Raw genomic sequence first — 22876 nt, forward strand, 5'->3', positions numbered from 1 at the left:
CATCTGTCACTTATCCACCCAAATTTCCACTGATCTTTATTCTGCTGCATCAGTTGACAATCCAGAATCCAGTTGACAATTGGGGGAGTCCAGAACCAGGGGCCACAGTTTAAGAATAAGGGGTAAGCCATTTAGAACGGAGACGAGGAAACACTTTTTCACACAGAGAGTTGTGAGTCTGTGGAATTCTCTGCCTCAGAAGGTGGTGGAGGTGGTTCTCTTGATACTTTCAAGAGAGAGTTAGATAGGGCTCTTAAAGATAGCGGAGTCAAGGGATATGGGGAGAAGGCAGGAACGGGGTACTGATTGGGAATGATCAGCCATGATCACATTGAATGACGGTGCTGGCTCGAGGGGCCGAATGGCCTACTCCTGCACCTATTGTCTAATCTTGCTCACTATCCACAATTCCATCAATTCTCAAGTCACTTGTAAATGTACTAATTAAACCACCTACATTTTCATTCAGTTCCTTTTATCACAAATAAGTGACATTTCAGCACTGAATCTTGATGAACCACTGGTCATGGACATCCAGTTCAAGAAATACCCCTCCACCACTACCTTCTATGATGAAGCAAAACTCATTGTGGCAATCTGACACATGTGACAAACTTCTGGACCAGTCTATCATCAGCTGTGATCTGTCTCAATGCCTAATATATAGTAGCTTATATATCAACCATAAAAAAGTGCTTTGAAAGATTTGTAATGGTGCAAATCAGCCTCAGTCTCTCGGACTATACAGATCCTTTGCAATTTGCTAAATGGACAAATAGGACAATGTAGGATGCTATCTCCCTTGCACTACATTCAACTCTAGATCACTTGGATAAATAGAGCACCTATGTAGGATGCTATTCATAGACTGCACCTTATCTTTCATCGCCATAACACCGAATAAGCTCATCTCCAAACTCCAGGAATTTTGGCCTCAGAGTCTCCGTCTGTTATTGGCACTATTGATAATTTATCATGAATTGTATCATCAGTTATATTTATCACTACCATGCTTACCATACACTGAAGTGAGTCTTGGTAAATGTACTACCCGCATGCATCTCCTCATCCAGAATAAGATGATATTTTCAGGTTATGCCTCAATATCAGCAACACTTCAGAAACCCTGGGAGTTCTCTATCTTCTTACTTTCTCTCCATCTACTTCTTTTGTTGGCCAGCTGGTCAGACGCGTTGCATGTCTGTAAACACTTTTCTTGAGTTAGCTTTGTCTCACATAATAACTATTCCTTCAGGCTGGTCTCCCAAATTCCACGAATAATTCAATTAATAGTGAACGAGTCCTTAAAAATCGACAAAACTGCAATTATCTGATACCAATCTTCCTTCCATTAAAAATGTTTCAAATGATTCTCCCACCTCTTAGAGGTGTATAAAGAATTGGGAACAGCAACTTACTTTATTTCTAGGTGTTATGTAATATCGCCAACCCTTGTAATAATGGACCAGGGAAACAGTCTCTGTTATTACAGATTATCTACTAAAACCGAGTAAGGTATTATCATTGTATGCAGTTGAAACAAAGAACTGCATGTGATGGTTGATATACAAAAGGACACAAGGTGCTGGAGTCACTCAGCAGGTCAGGCAGCATCTCTGGAGAAAATGGATAGGTGATGTTGGACCCTTCTTCAAACTGATTCAGTCTGCAGAGTTATCCCAGCACTTTGTGTCATTTCCCTTTAAAGCTAGGCGCTGATGCTGCTCGCCTGCCCCAGCGAGCCCTTCTTCACCAGTTGACGCAGCTGTTGTTGTGGTTGGCGTTGTAGCCACCAACAGGACGCACTTTGTTCAGGCCGCTGCTGCCAACAGGACCTGCTCGGTTACCATGGGGCACCCTCTGAGTGGACGAGCGATGGGAGAAGGAGGCGGCAGTGTACGAGGGAGTGGCGGCGTGGGCAAAACGATGGGAAAAGGAGGAGGAGCATGTCCTGTCGGTGGCGGGGGACTGAAGAACATGCTGTCGCAAACAGCTGTCAACAGGAGCATGTGGAGGATGTAGAAGGGCTCGCTTGTACACCTTGCGAGCCAGGGGCAGCGTCAGAAGTCAGGGCTGGGGAAACTGTGCGAGCTGGGGTGGCGTCGGCAGGTCTGTCCACCATAACCAAAAACCGTCATAAAGTGGTCCGTTAAAATGAGGGTTTATTGTAATGCCTTCTTCAGGATGTCATTTGTAGGCTTTATGATACAATTCTCTCCCCTGCTAACCAATTAAAAACCTTGGTTCGACACAACGTGCTGGATTAACTCAGCAGGTCAGGCAGCATCTCTGGAGAAAATGGATAGGTGATGTTTCGGGTCGGAACCCTTCTTCATACTGAAAGGGGGGGGGGGGGTAATAATTGGAGGGGAGAACAGACCAGGACAAACCAGGGCTGGCTACAGCTGACCTAAGGCAGGGTGCTTCCCTCGTAGGCCAATTGTTGGACACGGGAGGTGTGATCAGAGAGATACATTGTTGTGAATTAAGGAACTGGTTAAACAACTGGGGTGGAGGAAGGGGGATGGGAAGAGGGGAATGATAGTAGAAGTTTCTTAAAACTCTACATTTTCTATAATTAGAAACCATGCTTTGCTCCAATTTATCTGCCTTGGTCTGCTAAATATAGAGTGTAAACTTATAATACGTAAATATATAGGAAAAACTTTAAAAGTATCTGGAGAAACTGCTCCAGTGATATTCTCCTGACATGCAATTTACCACATTACAGTTCCAAACCTGTGCCTTCAATATCTTTTCCCTCATGTAATCAGCAAAATAAATGTATTTCCATGTCCTTTCACACAAAGCTAAGGTTAAGAATGACCAGAGCACCAGAAGGATTATTCAGCCAATGTTTAGTGCAGGTACAGCAGGCAGTGAAGAAAGCGAATGGCATGTTGGCCTTTATAACAAGAGGAATCGAATATAGCAGCAAAGAGGTCCTTCTGCAGTTGTACGGGGCCTTAGTGAGACCACACCTGGAGTATTGTGTGCAGTTTTGGTCCCCTAATTTGAGGAAGGACACTCTTGCTATTGAGGGAGTGCTTCGTAGGTTTACAAGGTTAATTCCTGGGATGGCGGGACTGTCATATGCTGAGAGAATGGAGCAGCTGGGCTTGTACACTCTGGAGTTTAGAAGGATGAGAGGATATCTCATTGAAACATATAAGATTATTAAGGGCTTGGACACGCTGGAGGCAGGAAACATGTTCCCGATGTTGGGGGAGTCCAGAACCAGGGGCCACAGTTTAAGAATAAGGAGTAAACCATTTAGAACAAAGACGAGGAAACACTTTTTCTCACAGTCCGTGGAGTTCTCTGCCTCAGAGGGCGGTGGAGGCTGGTTCTCTGGATGCTTTCAAGAGAGCTAGATAGGGCTCTTAAAAATAGCGGAGTCAGGGGATATGGGGAGAAGGCAGGAACGGGGTACTGATTGGGGATGATCAGCCATGATCACATTGAATGGTTGTGCTGGCTCGAAGGGCCAAATGGCCTACTCCTGCACCTATTGTCTATTGTAACATGAATCTGTCAATCATTCGGTGAGAAAAAATGAAAATATTTTTATAACAAGCATGTTCAAGCTTGATGATTGATGATGCTTATCTGTGAAAGGGGAAGGTTACTTCTACCATGTGTTACACCAGTGTTAAGTGGAATAACATTTTACATTTTAAGAGTTTAGATTTTACAAACTATATCCAGAAAAAGAAAAGCTGTAATTAATACTAACTGCGCACAAGTTTGCATTTATCTTGACAAATACATCTCCTTTATGCCCACTTTGCTCCTAAAAATTAAAGCCACTTGGAGGTTTCAATCAAGGGTTTAGGGAGTAAATGCAGAGCCCAGAGCAGTAAGTTTATTCCATAGTCCATGTTTGTTAGCTGATATTAGCTGCTGTGTTGTTACAGGGGCCATAGCGGGCAGGATCAAGTTTGGTGCTGATGATTGAATAGCCTGATGACATTAGTTGCAGCACTTCATGTATAAAAAATATGCAGCTGAGTCTAGTACTGGCGGTCATGAAATAGAAACTAAATAAGAGTCAGCTGCTTCAGGAAAGGGGTAGAAATATTTGGGAGAATTTGGTATCCAGTTTATAAGTGTATTAATAACTAAACCCAATGGCTCTTTGACTGACACAAAACAAATATTTATGCAACAGGCTGGTTGAAAATAGTGACAGTAAAGGGCCTGTCCCACTTGGCCGTCATTTGTGCCTCATTTACGCGTCATATGTAAAATAGGTTGACGCGTCATTACGCGCAACGTCGCGCGCAAATCACGTGTCATCATTCGTCAGCACAGCCGCCTGGTTTGCGTGATGTCATTAGAATACCCTGCAGCATGTGGCGATGCACGGTTACGCACGGTGACATAACCATGCGTCACCATGCGATAAACGTGAGACATCGGGACGCCAGTGCGTCAGCGTGCGTACCCAATGCCTCAGCGTGCGTAAGCGATATGTCACGCTCGTGGCGCGCGAGGATTTTGTTACTCTATGAAATCCTGGAGCGCCGCGCGCCACGGCATGCAATTCCACGCCTCACCATGGGCAACGCATGCGCACCCCACGCGTCATGATGCGTCGACCTATTTTACATACGACGCGTAAATGAGGTGCAAATGATGGCCAAGTGGGACAGGCCCTTAACTTCTACTTTGATGGGTCAGCAGGAACAGAACTAACGAGTTAGGACACAGGTAGCAGAGCTTTGGATGAACTGAATTTCACAGTACAGGTGCACAACCTTTTATCCGAAAGCCTTGGGACCAGACACTTTTCGTAATTCAGAATTTTTCGGCTTTCGGACTGGAAGATTTTTAGCGTAGATTTTAACGACTGGCTCAGTGGTAGAGTGCTCGGCTCATATCCGCAAGGTCGCGAGTTTGCGCCTCGATCCCGGCAGTTACTCGATCGCGAGTTTGAGTCTTCAATGTAGTTTTTTCTTGCAGAATAGGAGAGAATAGGGAGGGTTAGGCTGGGATCATTCTCTGCGAGATGATCTTAGTGTGGGAGACAAGTGTAGGAGAGGTGTACCTACTGTGTGGGCAGAACTTTGGAAGTGATTGCCCACCATTCTCAAAAGCCGCTGTGCCTCCCTGTCCCTCCAACTCCAGAGGAATCCGCTCCCCGATGGGCTGCTACGGCGACAAGTGGCAGTTCGCCCACAGCCCGAGCTGCGCCCCCTCATCCGCAATCCGAGTTCCTCTGGAGTTGGAGCGGGGCTGGGCTAGAGTTGCTGCTGGCTGTGAGTCTCTGGGATCTCCGTGCTTGCAGTGGGCCTGGGGGTCGGTGTCCCAATGAGGGGGCGCAGCTCGGGCTGTGGGCGAACTGCCATTTGTCGCTGTAGCGGCCCATCGGGGAGCGGCTTCTGGTGGTCCTGACGTCTCTCAGCTCCTGTCCAGGGGGATGGCCCTGAGAGACGTCAGGACCAACAGGAACCCGCTCCCCGATGCGCCGCTACAGCGACAAGTGGCAGTTCGCCCACAGCTCGAGCTGCGCCCCCTCATCCGCAACCTGGGTTCCTCTGGAGTTGGAACGGGGCTGGGCTAGAGTTGCTGCTGGCTGTGAGTCACTTGGATCTCCGTGCTTGCAGTCAGTGTCCCGTTGGTCCTGACGTCTCCGGTCACCCCTCTGGACGAGCTGAGACTGGGAACTGTACCGCCCTTGCCCCCTCCCTCTGCAACTGCAAACAACTCCACAGTTCCCAGTCTCAGCTCCTGTACGTGGCCGGAGACGTCACAGCCCGAGCTGCGCCCCCTCATCCGCAACCTCATGACCAAGACGCACCATGCACATCATCAGCTTCGGTCCCTACGGGGAGCTGCGCCCCCTAGTGTTCCTCTAGAATTGGAACGTGGCTTGGCTGCTGCTGGCTGTGGGTCTCTGGGATCTTCGGGCTTGCAGTGGGCCTGGGGGCCGGAGTCCCGTTGGTCCTGACGTCTCCGGTGACTGGCACTAGCTCCGACGTGAAGACAGTGCAAAACCCCCGCGCCGGTGCAATGGGCGGGGAGCTGGAGAGGGGAGGGAAAGGGTCACACACATGGCCAGGAAGCAGAGGGGTGTAGGTGGGGTGAAACTGAAGGGAGCGACAATTTGCTGCTACCTGCCCGCTGAGTTAAAAAGTTCTCATGCAAGACTCACGATACACTGTGTATCGTGAGTCTACCGTGGGAACATTTTAACTCAGCGGGCAGGCAGCAGCAGATTGTCAATTATTAACCCTCCCGCGCAATATACCCTCACCTTCTCTTTTATGAATGGGGATTTAGTTCCCCTTTCTTCGAGGACCGACCGGAGGTTCCGCTGTCACCTCTGCGGGCCGCCCTCGGTGAACGTTTTCAAGGACCTTTCTTCAAGGACTGAAAAAATGTCGCTATTCGGAGGTTTTCGTTATTTGGAACTTCAGATAAAAGGTTGTGCACCTGTACCTTAAATGGTACACGTGACAATAAACAGACCTTTGAAACCTTTGAATTCCATAGAGGTTGGACAAGGGAGGTTAGGCAACAGTTTGTTAGAAGAGTCAAAAGATAAGAAAAGCACAAATAAGTATTTAGTAGGTAACCTAAAGAAAAGATAGTTAGGTGATATTACACAGGTAAAATAGGTAGTTTAAATTACATTAGAGATATGTAGGCAAATGTTTATCTTCGAGCATGTGGGTTGCAAACAATCTGGTTCAAACTCAGAGAGTTGCCAATGAGAACGATTAATTTTGGTTATGATGTTTAAAAGACAATAACAGGGAAATGCCAGTAATTCCAACTGGAACTGTCCGCATTTCCCATATAAATGCCACCAAGATTGAGGTTCTCACATGTACTGTACATGCATATATATGGAAGTCCTGAGCTTGCCAAAGACCATTCACAAATTCTGTTCTCCCAATTCTGTTATTCTTCTATACTTCTAATGGGCTTGTCCCACTTTCACAACCTAATTCACGACCTCTGCCAAGTTTGCCCTTGGCGTACTCGCAGCATGGTCGTCACCAGGTCGTGGGGTCGTAGGTCGTAGGAGGCCGTGATGCTAGTTGTAGGTACTCGTGGAATTAAGTAGGTCAGTGAGTTTTTTCTTGCGTGATGAAAAATGTCCACGAGTAAAACAGGTCGTGAATTAGGACGTGAAAGTGGGACAGGCCCTTTACTGTATCCTGCATGAAGCAGGGTAACAGCTATTCCCCATCACTCATGGCAGGGAAACGGCCCAAAGAATTTTGGGTAGGTTGGACATGGTTTTAAATGGAGCACAAAGGTTGATGAGGTCAAGCTGTAGATGTTGTACATATGGATGTCAGCAAAGCATTTGACAAGGTCTGGACAGTTAGATCGCATGGAAACCAACGTGAGATAACTGACTAGATAGAAAATCGCCTTCTTGGAAGAAAGCAGAGGGTGATGATGGAATGTTGTTTTTCTGACTGGAGATCTGTGACATGGTGTGTCTCAGGGTTTGGTGCTGAGCCAATTGGTACTTGTCATTTATTTGGATAAGAACATTCCAAACATGATTAATAAGATTGAAGATGATACTAAAGTGGGTGCAATTGTAGTTAAGATGCCAGTCAAACATTGCAGCAGGATCTTGATCGGTAGGGCATCTGGGCTGAAGAATTGTTGATGAATGCTATGTTTTGGAAAGTCTAACCAGGGCAGGACCAACACAGTGACTGGCAGGGCTCAGGGGAGTGTTGTAGAACAGAGGTATCTAGGAAAGCCGTTGCAAAGTTCTTTGAAAGTGGTATCACAGGTAGATAGGGTGGCCAAGAAGGCTGTTGGCATATTGGCCTTGAGTTTAGACATTGGGTGATCATGTTACAGTTGTAGAAACATAGAAACATAGAAAATAGGTGCAGGAGTAGGCCATTCAGCCCTTCGAGCCTGCACCGCCATTCAATATGATCATGGATGATCATCCAACTCATACCCCCTGATCCCTTTAGCCACAAGGGCCACATCTAACTCCCTCTTAAATATAGCCAATGAACTGGCCTCAACTACCTTCTGTGGCAGAGAGTTCCAGAGATTCACCACTCTCTGTGTGAAAAATGTTTTTCTCATCTCGGTCCTAAAGGATTTCCCCCTTATCCTTAAACTGTGACCCCTTGTCCTGGGCTTCCCCAACATCTGGAATAATCTTCCTGCATCTAACCTGTCCAACCCCTTAAGAATTTTGTAAGTTTCTATAAAATCCCCCCTCAATCTTCTAAATTCTAGCGAGTACAAGCCAAGTCTATCCAGTCTTTCTTCATATGAAAGTCCTGACATCCCAGGAATCAGTCTGGTGAACCTTCTCTGTACTCCCTCTATGGCAAGAATGTCTTTCCTCAGATTTGGAGACCAAAACTGTACGCGATACTCCAGGTGTGGTCTCACCAATATCCTGTACAACTGCAGTAGAACCTCCCTGCTCCTATACTCAAATCGTTTTGCTATGAATGCTAACATACCATTCGCTTTCTTCACTGCCTGCTGCACCTGCATGCCTACTTTCAATGACTGGTGTACCATGACACCCAGGTCTCGTTGCACCTCCCCTTTTCTTAATCGGCCACCATTTAGATAATAGTCTACTTTCCTGTTTTTGCCACCAGACATTGGTGAGGCCAAATCTACCAGACATTGGTGAGGCCAAATCTAAAGTATCGCATTCAGTTTTGGTCATCTCATTAGGAATGTTACTAAGCTGGAAAGGATGCACAGAAGATTTACGAGGATATTGACAGGACTCGAGGGCCTGAGCTATAGGGAGAGATTGAGTATGCTAGGATTTTATTCCTTGGAGCGTGAGAAGGTCCAGAATAATCTTGTAGATGTCTTATAGAATGGCTGCCTCACCAACAGTCTGTCTGTCCCTTCCATCTTTGTTGTCTTATAGTATGCTTTAGAGTTCTTTAGCTTGTTTTATGTGGGAGGTGGGGGGATGGGGACTTTGAGGAATCTTTTTTTTAAATCTCGTACCTCAACGGAGATGCGATTTTTTCCGTATCGTATCACTGTCCGCACCGTGGCCTAACATCGAGGAGCTGGAGGCCTCCTGCTGGAGATTGACTTCGGGAGCTCCAACGGTGGGAGCCTGCGGACTTAACATCGCCGAACTAGCGGTCCCTTTGCCAGGGATCGACCTCTGAGCTCCACCCATGGGAGCCTGCGGTCATTAACATCGTGGAGCTCACAGTCCCTGATTAAAGACCGACTTCAGGGGCTCCAAGCCGCAGGAGCTTCGATCGCCAAAAAACGATCAGCCACGATCTTACTGAATGGAGAAGTGGACCATAAGCATGCTTCCTGCACCTCCCCACAGTAGTGGGCATTAGTTTACTTTAGTTTAGTTTAGAGATACAGCGTAGAAACAGGTCCATCCGCCCAACAAGTCTGCGCCGACCTGCAATCACCTAAACACTAGTTCTATCCTACAGAATAGGGACAATTTACAGAAGCCAATTAACCTACAAACCTCCATGTCTTTGGAATGTGGGAGGAAACTGGGGCACCGAGAGAAAACCCACGTCGTCACAGGGGGAATGTGCAAACCCTGTACAGACAGATCGAACCCGGGTTTCTGGCGCTGTAAGTTAGCAACTCTACCACCGCACCCTTTAGTTTTAGTTTTAGAGTTACAGCATGGTTCTTGATTAGTTCATGTGAATCATTACTCAGAATCAACTGGAGTTCCATCCCCCAGCAGCATCCTTCTTGGCCGAATCCTTAAAACGATTATTGATTAGAACATTACCAGACTCACCAAAGAAGGATTATGCATAACGAGGCTGACAATCTACAATTTATATTGATGATAAAATGCGAGGGAAAAGAAGTAATACCTTCATAGGTTCCAGTATAGTTATTATCTATACTATTTATGTGCTTCTGTAACTTAGACCATAATTTAAAATGATATATATTTTTCTGTAAAACCTACATTTGTATTAAAGAGAGGAATAGCCCTGAACTGTACTGCACTCTACAGTTCCACAAGAGGGTGCAAAAGCCAAATACATCCTTTTACAGTGCCTAAGTCACAAGACGATGTTGCCCATTCCATCTATTTGGAGATGAAACAAGGTCAGAAAATTAAACACCTGATCGTGAAGTTAGTTTTAAAACAAAAGTCAATATTTCTTCAGTAGGTTAATTTAGTTCCAAGCAGTCATGCTTGATGATGGGCGAGTCATTTTCTTCTTGTGCAAGATGTTCTGATGTGCTGCTTTGGCTAGGCTGATATGCACTGTTTGGCCTGGACACTCTTGATGCAGCGTTTGTGTGTTTATCATTCAGCCAACTAATGTGCCATGTCGGAAAGTGCCATAAATATGTTAAAGTTTTAAAGTTGCAATTAAAAACTCAATAGAAATGTAATTAATATTTTCTAAAGATTAATTTCAAGATCAAATATATGAGAATAGCTCCTCAAACCATTAATTATGCTTACAACCATTCATAGACTTTGTAAAATGTTCTGTGACAATTAATGCAAATGTATTGTAGTCCCCTCTTCAGGAAGCTGTATGAAGAAGTGAATCAAAATGTATTTCTTCAACTAAACTGCTTTATGAGATGTACAGAGCCTGCATTTGGGTGTGAAGGTTGAAGTGTTTTCTTCAAAGTAAAATCATGTCCAGAAATAGAAATATAGAGGTGAAAGATTGGGCTTAAAAGAGGTAAAATAAAAGAAGAAGAAAAAGCAATTAAAACATATTTTAAAATTATTTCCAATAATGAAAATAAATTGAATGGAACAGTCCTAACATTTTCTAGCTTTGTGTATTGGGTAACAAGTGATTAAGTACAGTAATACCCTGCTTGCTGAAAGCTTCACAATTTTTCCTATTGCAAAATACAGGTTCTTTTTTCCATTGTAATTAATCTAAAAGAATGTGTCGTATCTGGGTAAATTGCAGGATTACAGTTCATCCAATCCACCAGATGGTGCCTGACATTTTGAATAACAAAATATTAATCATATGTTCAGAAATATTTATATGCAGATGATAGATCGATTACTCTGTATTATTTATCTGCACATTCTGCAGCCCGTGAGATTTCACAGCATATGCACAGCATGCCATCGTTATAGATTGTTACCCACATGCTGCTAAACTGAGTTTTCTCAATAAGGAGTCTGGTAATTGAAACTGGTCTCTGCACAATCTTGCTGCACCAGCAAATTAAACTATTTCAAAAAATGCAACATTTCTACTTTGCCTCAAAGTAAAGTTGCAAATGCAGTTCTGAAGACTGTGCCTGGAAGGAAGCAAGCAATGTCATACCAGCTATGTTTCATAAGATCATAAGATCATGTGATAGAAGTAGAATTAGGCCATTCAGTTCATCAAGTCTACTCCGCCATTCAGTCATGGCTAATCTATCTCTCTCTCCTAACCCCTTTCTCCTGCCTTTTCTCCATAACCTCTGACATCCGTACTAATTAAGAATCTATCTATCTCTGCCTTAATTATATCCACTGACTTTGCCTCCACAGCCTTCAGTGGCAAAGAATTCCACAGATTCACCACCCCCTAACAGAACGTCCTTTAATTCTGAAGCTATGACCTAGACTCTCGCAAATCCTCTCCACATCCACTCTATCCAAGCCTTTCACTACACTGTACGTTTCAATGAGCTCCCCCTCATTCTTCTAAACTCCAGCGAATATAGGCCCAGTGCCGTCAAACGCTCATTATATGTTATCTCGAAAGAGTGCAACTCTAGAGTGTCAACCCTGGTGTTTGAGACAATGTGAAAGACCTGAGCAGAAGAATCCAGATACCCATTCAGACTCTCATAATGTTTAAAATTCAGTTGCCAATGGAAAGAGTTGTGCTCAGCATGACAATAGTATTAGCAAAATTAATTGGAACTAATGTTAAAACTATCAGCCTCAAGCAAGTTCCTGCAGTTTAAATGTGTACTGGGACAGCTGGACACTCTTGGTGTGGGCTGGAGTTGTTCTTACAGCAAGCCGAACCATTGCAGTAATATCTAAACAATTGCAGCGCTGAATTCCAGCATGTAATCAAATGTCAGTCTCACACTGTGTATTATAAATTGTGATTGTAGGTGAGAAAATGAGGAGATAGCTATCTTTAAAGAATGCTTCCAAGTGAAATAAAATCCAGATGGATCTGATTAAGTTCTTGATCTCACCAGCTAACCCATTAATGAAATCCTACAGGGACACAGAATGAACAAGCTTCCTGCTGGAGTGGAGCCAATCTACAGGACAAATTGGAAACTGTTCAACTTACCATGTCTCCACTCCAGAATCAAGCTCCAACCTCAGTCAACAAACTATTCTGTGCAGATAAGGTCTGCATATGCACACATTTGGATGCCATGTTCCAAGTGATCATCAACTAGTTCATTAATCCAGCTTCAATTATATTTATCTGGTTCTGAGGCTACAGGAATAGGCTACAGAAATGTAGAATCCTTGCAGGTAGATCTGGGAAACTGCAAGGGTAAACAAAAACCTGATGGAAGTTATTTACAGGCCTCCAAACAGTAGCCAGGAATTAGGGTGCAAGTTACATCAGGAGGTACAATCGGCATGTAAGAAAGGTAATGTTACGGTGGTCATGGGGATTTCAATATGCAGATGGACTGGGTAAATCAGATTGGTACTGGACCCCAAGAGAGGGAATTTGTAGAGTGCCTACAAGATGGTTTCTTAGAGCAGTTTGTAGTTGAGTCTACTAGGGAAAAGGCAATTCTGGATTAGGCTGAGAAGATGGAATACAGCGTAGCAAAGTGTGGAGTCATGCATCTTGGCAGTAGGAATAAAGGCACTGACCATTTTCAAATGGGGAGAGAATTCAGAAATTGGAAGTGCAAAGGGACTTGGGAGTGCTGGTGCAGGATTCATAAAAAGTTAATTTGCAAGTTGAATCAGTAGTAAGGAAGGCAAATGCAATGTTAGCATTTATTTCGAGAGGGCTAGAATACAAACATAGGGATATAATGCTGAGGCTTCATAAGGCACTTGCCACACTGCCTTTGGAGTATTGTGAACAGTTTTGATCACCACATCTGAGGAAGGATATGCAGCAATTGGAGCAGGAATAGAGGAGGTTAACAAGAATGCACCCATCATTTATTTATTTGCCTCTGTACTCCACTATTTGAGATTTGTAATAGAAAAAAAACACATGTGATTAAAGTACACATTGCCAGATTTTCTTAAAGGCCATTTTTATACATGTTGGCTTCACCATGTCTGGGACACATGGCTTCACAGGCATTCGTAATTGCTCCTTAATGCAGCTATGAGAGCTCCAAGCACCTAGTCTTTCCTCCAGTCTATCCATCTTTGGAAATTTTGATTGCTGTTTATCAACATGAGGCCCAAAGTTGTGCCAATGAAAGTCAAAGAAGCCATTGTGAGACTGAGAAACAAGAATAAAACTGTTAGAGACATCAGCCAAACCCTAAGCTTACCAAAATCAACTGTTTGGAACATCATTAGCAAGAAAGAGAGCACTGGTGAGCTTGCTAATCGCAAAGGGACTGGCAGGCCAAGAAACACCTCCACAGCTGATGACAGAAGAATTCTCTCTATAATAAAGAAAAATCCCCGAACGCCGGTCCGACAGATCAGAAACACTCTTCAGGAGTCAGGTGTGGATTTGTCAATGACCACTGTCCGCAGAAGACTTCATGAACAGATGAAGATGAAAGACTTCATGAACAGAGGCTACACTGCAAGATGCAAACCACTGGTTAGCCGCAAAAATAGGATGGCCGGGTTACAGTTTGACAAGAAGTACTTAAAAGAGCAACCACAGTTCTGGAAAAAGGTCTTGTGGACAGATGAGACAAAGATTAACTTATATCAGTGTGATGGCAATGTAAGGAGGAGGGAAGGAACTGCCCAAGATCCAAAGCATATCACCTCATCTGTGAAACATAGTGGTGGGGGTGTTATGGCCTGGGCATGTATGGCTGCTGAAGGTACTGGCTCACTTATCTTCATTGATGATACAACTGCTAATGGTAATGGCATAATGAATTCTGAAGTGGATAGACACATCCTATCTCCTCAAGTTCAAACAAATGCCTCAAAAAGCATTGGCTGGCGGTTCATTCTACAGCAAGACAATGACCCAAAACACAATGCTAAAGCAACAAAGGAGTTTTTGAAAGCAAAAAATGGTCAATTCTTGAGTGGCCAAGTCAATTACCCGATCTGAACCCAATTGAGCTTGCCTTTTACATGCTGAAGAGAAAGCTGAAGGGTACTAGACCCCAAAACAAGTATAAGCTGAAATACAGGCCTGGCAGAGCAACACCAGAGAAGACACCCAGCAACTGGTGATGTCCATGAATCGCAGGCCATGAAAGCAAAGGACATGTAACACAATACTAAACATGACTACTTTCATTTACATGATATTGCTGTGACCCAAACATTATGGTGCCCTGAAATGAGAAGACACTGCTGTAATTTCTACATGGTGAAACCAAAATGTATAAAATGTTATTATCTATATTACTAAAAGTCTGTTCTTGACCGGTTTTGGCCATCTGTGCTGCGATTTCCGAGAGAATGCCGCCACCTACGGCGGTCATTTTTGGCCACCTTGCTCAGAGTCCCCCTCTGCCACATGTGTGCTGAGGATTTTTCCCGTCATTTAAAAATGACAGAGATATTAATGTTTTCACAAAATTCCCCACTCTCTCTGCTGCCCCCGCTGGCGGCAGGGGGAGGGACTATAAAACCAGGAAGTGGTGTGCTTCACTCACTCTTCAAGATGGAGGAAGGCAGATGGTCACGTTTCTCTGAGCTGTGAATAACACTGAACACATGTCCACTCAAATGTAAGTGCCCTCAGCGGTTCTAAAATGCTTGCAGAATGTGTCTATTGGTTCTAAAGCTTGCAAAAAAAGTGTCTATTGGTTCTAAAGCTTGCAAAAAATGTCTATTGGTTCTAAAGCTTGGGTGTGTCTTGAAATTGAAAGGCACTACTTACTGCAAATGATGGCATGAAGCTGAAAGGCACTACTTACTGCAAATGGTGGCTTGGGAGCTTTGGCTTGAAGTTGAAAGGCACTATTACTGCAAATGGTGGCTTGGGTGTGGCTTGAAGTTGAAAGGCACTACTTACTGCAGATGGTGGCGTGGGTGCATTGGCTTGAAGTTGAAAGGCACTACTTACTGCAAATTGTGGCTTGAAGTTGAAAGGCACTACTTACTGCAAATGGTGGCTTGAAGTTGAAAGGCACTACTTACTGCAAATGGTGGCTTGGGTGCTTTGATTTGAAGTTGAAAGGCACTACTTACTGCAAATGGTGGCATGAGGTTGGCAGGCACTACTTACTGCAAATGGTGGCTTGGGTGCACTGGCTTGAAGTTGAAAGGCACTACGTACTGCAAATAGTGGCGTGGGTGCTTCGGCTTTAAGTTGAAAGACGCTACTTACTGCAAATGGCGGCTTGGGAGCTTTGAAGTTGAAAGGCACTACTTCCTGCAAATGATGGCTTGGGTGTGGCTTGAAGTTGAAAGACACCACTTACTGCAAATGATGGCATGAAGTTGAAAGGCACTACTTACTGCAAATGGTGGCTTGGGTGCATTGGCTTGCAGTTAAAAGGCACTACTGTGAATGCACTTACTTCCTGTTTGCACTGTATATTGATTTTAGATAAAACGCTACCACTTACGGCTGTGATTTTTAGCCATCTTACTCAGTCCCCCTCCGCTGAGCAGGTGCAGAGAATTCTTCCCATCAATGAAAAATAAAAGTGTTATTAGTTTAAAAAAAAATGTTGAGAATCTCTCTCCTGTCAATCACTCCATGAACGCCACACCTTTTCCGGTGGGGGGTGGGGGGGAGGGGTTATAAAACCCGGAAATGTGGGTGTGGCTCAGTCTCTGCAAGATGGAGGAGGGAGAGGTCACGACTCGCTGTCTTTAGTGGCTTTGCACCCTACTTCAAATGGTATGAAACTGCACTTGAATTTGGTGGCCTTATACCCTGCTTGAAATAGAATTTCAAGGATTAGCCGTGAGTCAACTACCAGCCCACCAGCCGTGAGTGAGTGAGTTGCCAGCACAACAGGCTTGATTGACTGAGACGCCAGCCCAAGAATCCATTTGGCGCACAATTTGCATACTAGCCCTCTGGAAACCAGTCCCTTCAGCCCATAACACCCATACTAGCGCTCCAGAAAGCCCCCCCCCCCAAAAGTGTCTCCACTCCTTCTCCCACCCCCTTCTCCCCCCCCCCCCCCTTCCCTTATTTTCCCTTCTCTCCCCTTCTCTCTCTCCCCCCCCCCCCCCCCCCAACTGGCCACCAATATTAGAATTGGTGGAGAGGTGGAATATTGCGTTGGATGACCAGCTCTCCTGTGTGATGCTGAGACCCAACGGGTCCCACTTAGTCTAGTTATTATTATATATTAAATTCTGACAATGTGCACTTTAACCACGTGATTTTTTGTTATTACGAATCTCAAATTGTGGCGTACAGAGGCAAATAAATAAGTGATGGGTCTTTATCCCAAACATTATGGAGGGCACTGCATGATGAGCATTTGAAGGCGCTGGGCCTGGACTTGCTGGTATTTAGAAGGATGAGGGGGAGATTTCATTGAAATACACCAAATAGTGAAAGGCTTTAAAAAGAGTGGATGTGGAGAGGATGTTTCCTCTGGTGGGAGAGTCCAGGACCAGAGGCCATCACCTCACAATAAAATGGAGATGAGAAGGAATTTATTTAGTCAAGGGTGGTGAATCTGTAGATTTCATTGCCACAGATGGCTGCGGAGTCAATGGATATTTTTCAGGCGAAGATTGACAAATTCTTAATTAGTCATGGTGTTAACGGTTATGGGGTGATGGCAGGACAATGGGGTTGAGAGGGAAAGATAGGTGAGCCATGATTGAATGGTAGAGTAGACTTGATGGGCCGAATGGCTTAATTCTGCCACTGGAATTATAACTTATTATCCACCCTAACTTACCCCTAAAACCCCTGTCCCAGTTAGGAAACCTGAACAGAAACCTCTGGAGACTTTGCGCCCCACCCAAGGTTTCCGTGCGGTTCCCGGAGGTTGCAAGTGGTTGCCAGAGGTTGCAGGTAGTGGAAGCAGGTAGGGAGACTGACAAAAACCTCCGGGAACCTCTGGGAACCGCATGGAAACCTTGGGTGGGGCGTAAAGTCTCCAGAGGTTTCCGTTCAGGTTTCCTAAGTGGGACAGGGGCATTACTGAACTCACTAAGTTTTATATCCTCCTCAATGACCACAGCAAGTATGATAACCTCAATTATCAACTAGATATTATGGTTTTAATCTAATTTGCAAATATTTTCAAATAATTGTTAAAAATGTATCTGCATCAGCTTTAATCCCAAAACAAAATTATTATAAGTGACCCTTGATTTATTAACAGTGCATCCCTGTAACTATAATGGTAAAGCTTCCCAAATATGGCTTTATAATAATGCCAATGTAGCACTACAAATATGATACTTATATATTTGCCCCCTTCAAACTTCATACCTAGCAGTACAAGTTTCAACTGAAAGGCTGCGACATAAAGGCTGGGAAGAAATACAGCTGCTTGCTGGCTATTCATAAAATAAAAAATATAATGCAGTTGGACACTCGCTAGTGTTTCATTCATTATAACTTAAAGGGCCTGTCCCACTTACGCGACTTTTCAGCAACTGTCTTCGACCTTCAAGCTCGAGGGCACTCGCCTGAAAAACCTGGAGCTGGATCGACCGTCAGCGATGAAACCGTGAGCTGGATTGACCGTCAGCGCACACACACACACACACACACACACACACACACACACACACACACACACACACACACACACACACACACACACACACACACACACACACACACACACACACACACACACACACACACACACACACACACACACACACACACACACACACACAGCAAAGGCGGGGGTCAGGGAAAACGGGGGAGCGCTGCCTGAAATTCACACCCGCGATGAACAGGAAAGTAAAATACAGCTAGCAAAGTGTACGGGTGTCCTTTACGGGGGGGGGGGGAGGGGGGAGGAGGGGAGAGAAGGGAAAATAAGGGAAGGGGAGGAGAAGGAGAGAGAAGGTGGTGGGAGAAGGAGTGGAGACACCTTTAAGAAGCCAGCCAACTTTTAATAATTTTTAGTGGGCATTTAACATTACGGGTCTGTTTTCCTTGATTCTGAAAACTCCAATGAGCCAATTAAAATGCCCGGTCAGCGAAGGAGATTGGCTACGGCTATCTCCACTGCCTATAACTAACATAGCGACCCCACTCCATTGCACTACGAGTTCAAAAGAACCATGCCGACCAATTTTTACTGGCGGAAAACTTTTCAGCATGCTGAAAATTTTTCCTCGACCAAACTGAGGCCTCGAGTATGCGGGAACTTCTCTCGAGCATGAAAGAGAGATACAGTGACCTCCTAGGACCACGTGTGGACCATGCTGCGAGTGCAAACTCTTCTAAACTCGCAAATTATGTCGCCGCAGTGGGACAAGCCCTTAACTGTGCAATCACTGAGACATAGTCCAGGAAAGAGAAAAACATAGCAACACTGAAGACTAAGCAGAGGACAATCTGGTGATTGAACACAAATATGACCTGGAGGTCCCAATAAATTTATTGGAACTTTTAGGGAAAAAGGAGGATGGGGCACACTTACACATCTCATATGGTTTCCATAATGATTTGGATCAAGTTTTCTCATTCCCTGTTCTATGTTCTCTGTATGCACTGTGAGTGAAATTAGATTAAGTAGTTCCAGAGAGTGCATTGTTGGGTCCTCCCTCATACACTGGGAATTTACAATGCAGCTCCAGATTGGGTTTCCATAAAACTACGTCACATATTGACTTTACTTCACTGTTAGTTAGAAGCTGCTCGAATTTCCACAAGGAACAAATCAAGAGTGTGATGAACTTTCCTGGATGAGTGCATCTCCCACATAATTAGAAGCATGAAAATGAGCAAGAAAAAGCAACCCTCTTGACATGCGCCGCCCACCACTCTCAACATTCCCACTCCCGCTGGCACACAATGGCTCTACTATGCACCATCTGTAAAATGTTTTTGTCCCGGCTGCTTTGACAGCCACTCGCAAACTCGTGACCTTCATCACCACTTAGGATAAGGACAGTAGATGCACATGAAGATCACTTTCTGCAACATCCCATTGCAGATCTGCACTACATAATTTGGAAATATATCACTGGACTATCACATTTCCAGGGTTAAACTTTTGGAACACTCAAAGCACCAGTAATGTGCGAGTACCTTCACCAGGTGACTGCAATGATTCACAAACGTAGCTCAAGAACAATTATGACCAGATCCTGCGGGGGGGTCTGACTCCTCCACCCACTCACTGATTACTCCCATCCGAGAGTTCCTCACCCCCTCCCCATCCACAAAAGTTCATTCCCCAATCCTCTGATTTGCCCCAGTCTCAGCAATTTCAATGAAGTCCATGAACGTCACCAAGAACGACATAATCACCCTTTCATACCTCTTTCCAGTTAATGCGTTGCCAATGTGACACCCAGGTTCCTCCATACCCCTATCCCAATATGAATGGCATGAATGCAGAGAGCCTGGTCAGTTGTTCACAGATATATATGGAGGTTTGCAGCCACATGATTGTGAAATATTCAGCTGCATGCCCTGCTACCACAGTCTAATACACTCAATGGTATACACTAGAATTTTGGCACAGTCACTGATGGACAGAATCAAATCAAAAGGTCATCTGGAACATGGCAGCATAATATCATTATTCATATCAACAAGAATGTAGTGTATATAATTTATATACTGTGGTGTATTTTTTTTTTAACATAGAAAAAACACTGCACTTTTATCACACAATTTTACAGCTGCTTTCAAACAAATATAACCTTGGTGGAAGTTGTGACAGAATGACTTTACATTGACTGCAAATTTTAAGGCATGCACAATGATTTGGGTGGAAATAATAACTGTGACTTACGAGGCTTTTTCAAGTAGCCCAGTTTTTACATTCAATTCTCGTTTCAGGCTCTCCACTTCAACTTTCAGCTCGATGTTCTGAAAGGCAAATTATTTGGTCAGCTTTGATAATGTAAGAAAGACAAAAGGAGTTGCATTTATCGTGCAACTGTTATGACTTAAATGATCCAAATGTCTTTACAACCAAACAGGTGCCTTTGGAATGCAGTTATTTCAGTAATTTTGTAAGTTTGGTAACAAATGTACTCATAATAGTGTTTCAAAAAAGCAAAGGGACAAAATACCAGTTTATTTATTTTTGTTCATATTGTTGAAAGGATAAACTGGTAATAAAGCTTCGCAAAAAGATTCTTGAGGACAAAATTAGTACTCACTTGGACATGCATGTGTCACAAAAGCCCCTGTCCTACTTTCCCGAGTTACTCATGAATTGTCTTGCGTTTTCCCCTTGATTCAAACTCAGGGAATGTCCTTAGCGAGTCTGTGTGAGACCATATGAGTCCGTAGATATTCCGTAGCGGCTCGTAATGCCAGCCGTAGGTACACGGGGCATCAGTTAAGTCGGGACGTTTTTTCAGCATTTTGAAAAATGTCCACGAGTAAAAAAAATAGCCCCGAGTACCTACTGGCTGGCTATTACCGTAATTCTCCGAGTTTGAATCAAGGGGAAAACTCGGGAGAATTCGTGAGTAACTCGGGAAAGTGGGACAGGGCCAAAACTTGTTGGAAGCAAATCACGCTTGATTGACCTGAGTTTTTTTTTAATTAAATGGGAAGTTGAGAGTTTTATATGGGTATTTTATACGTTTCGGAGATATTGGACAATAGGGATCTGCTCGGATCACAGAAAATTGTGAAGGGACAAAATAAAGACTGAAGAGAAAACCAATTTCCTTTCTTCATGTCCTGCATTTAAAACCATCGATGCACAGATGGAGCCACACAGGGGAGAGAAGTGGAGGAGTGCAGACAGAGGCAAGCTGATGGGTGACAGATGGAGGCATGTAAGAGGAAGATGATGACAGATGGAATCAGGTGGGGGAGGAGATAGGAAAGATGACCCAAGGGAGAAGAGGTGCAGGTAAATAGGTATGTGGGTGATGCACTGATAGCACCAGGTCTTCTTCACCTTGCGTATGACATGTACAGCCTAAAGTTGGAGGTCAACTTGTTCTGTTTGATCTTGTTTGTGCACGTCGGGTTGATTGCATTAGTCGAAACAATGTGGACCACGTGGAGGTTGCAATCTCCCACCCCATAGCACCAGGTGGGGGAGGGTGATAGGTAGCATGGGGGGGGAGATGGTAAGGGATAGCGATGCGAAAGGTGAATAGAGGGAGAGAGACCATGGATCAGTGGTGGGAATGGGAAAGGAACCCATAGGGAAAGGGCTACTGGAAATTCAATGTTCATACTAGGGCTCCAGAACTAGGGGTCACAGTTTAAGGATAAGAGGGACTGAGATGAGAAAATCATTTTTTCTGTGTAAAGTGGTGAATCTGTGGAATTCTCTGCCACAGAAGGTAGTTGAGGCCAGTTAAGAGTTATATTTAAGAGGGGGTTAGATGTGGCCCTTGTGACTAAAGGGATCAGGGGATATGGAGAGAAGGCAGGGATGGGATATTGAGTTGGATGATCAGCCATGATCATATCGAATGGCAGTGCAGGCTCGAAGGGCCGAATGGCCTACTCCTGCACCTATTTTCTATGTTTCTATGTTTCTATACCACTTAGCTGCAAGCTACTGATTTGTTCTTGTTCTTCTAATTTCTGTTCACCCTTGCAGTGGAGAAGGCCAAGGACAGAAAGGCCAGTGTGAGAATGGGGAGGGAAGTTGAAAATGATGTGCAAGCAGAAACTCAAGTTGGCCATTGCAGACAGAGCTCATACTTGTTTATGTTTTGTCTCATCAATGTAGAGGATACTGCATCACGAGTACTGAATGCAATAGTTGGAGGTTCAAGGAGGTGCACATAGAATTCTCGCCATTCCTGCAACGGTTGTTTTAGTCCCTGGATAGTGGTGAGGTAGGAAGTGTAGGAACAAGCATTGCACCTCACATGTTTGCAGGGGAAAGCGCTAGGGGATGGGGTGGGGTGGATGGGAAAATATTAATGGACCAGGGACACAGAATGTTCCCCTGCAAAAAGTAGAAAGATGGGAGAGTAGAAGATGTGGCTGAAGGTGGGATCGTGTTGGAGCAGGTGAAAGCACCAAAGTACAATGTATTGGATATGGAGACTAGTGGGGTGGAAGATTGCTATGGCAGAGTTTGTTGACCTCTAAAAATGCAACTACAGGTTTCCTTTTATTGAAATCCAGTGATAGTTATTGGGAGTGAAATCGCAGTAATATTGTGGGTTTGCAGTCAGATCATTCTTGGGTGACAGTGTAAGCTGTTCAAGTCAGTTGTAGAAGCTCTCGTCATTAATTTCAGTTTCAGCCAAGACAGGCAAGATGCTTAAACTCCAATCTCATCTCATGACATAGACTGATGGATGCTCTGCAAAAAAATAGTATTTAGGTACTGCAGAAATTTGAGGCACCCTGAGATTAGTTCACACAATCTCCTTGTATAGTGGTTGATATTGAAGATTTAAAGATCTTTTGCAAACCCATTAGAAGTGATTCCTGCCAGTCCAATTGAAATCACTTTATTCATTAATCATCTACATATCCCACAAACAAACTCACTGGACTAACTCACTTTGCCATATTTTAGGAAAGCCACCAATTGAATATTTGTTTTTTAAATTAGAATAATTGCTCATTTTGATAAGCAGTATACTTAAAACTGACCATGCAGAAATGTCCTGTGCCTTTGATATTCAAACTGTTGGCAACATCCCAATAAAGATGCAGGACAG

At 44.3% G+C, this 22876-nt stretch overlaps 1 protein-coding gene across 1 annotated transcript in view; it reads right to left on the reverse strand.

Annotated features, from left to right (window-relative positions):
• Nucleotides 1-22876, reverse strand: part of pde4dip (phosphodiesterase 4D interacting protein) — a 364533-nt gene that overhangs the window by 162448 nt on the left and 179209 nt on the right. Inside the window, 1 exon segment of the mRNA XM_055642108.1 lies at nucleotides 20011-20087. Within this exon segment, the coding sequence (XP_055498083.1) occupies nucleotides 20011-20087 (77 nt within the window).

Source organism: Leucoraja erinacea, chromosome 10 (assembly GCF_028641065.1).
Source record: "Leucoraja erinacea ecotype New England chromosome 10, Leri_hhj_1, whole genome shotgun sequence".
NCBI classification, from domain to species: domain Eukaryota; kingdom Metazoa; phylum Chordata; class Chondrichthyes; order Rajiformes; family Rajidae; genus Leucoraja; species Leucoraja erinaceus.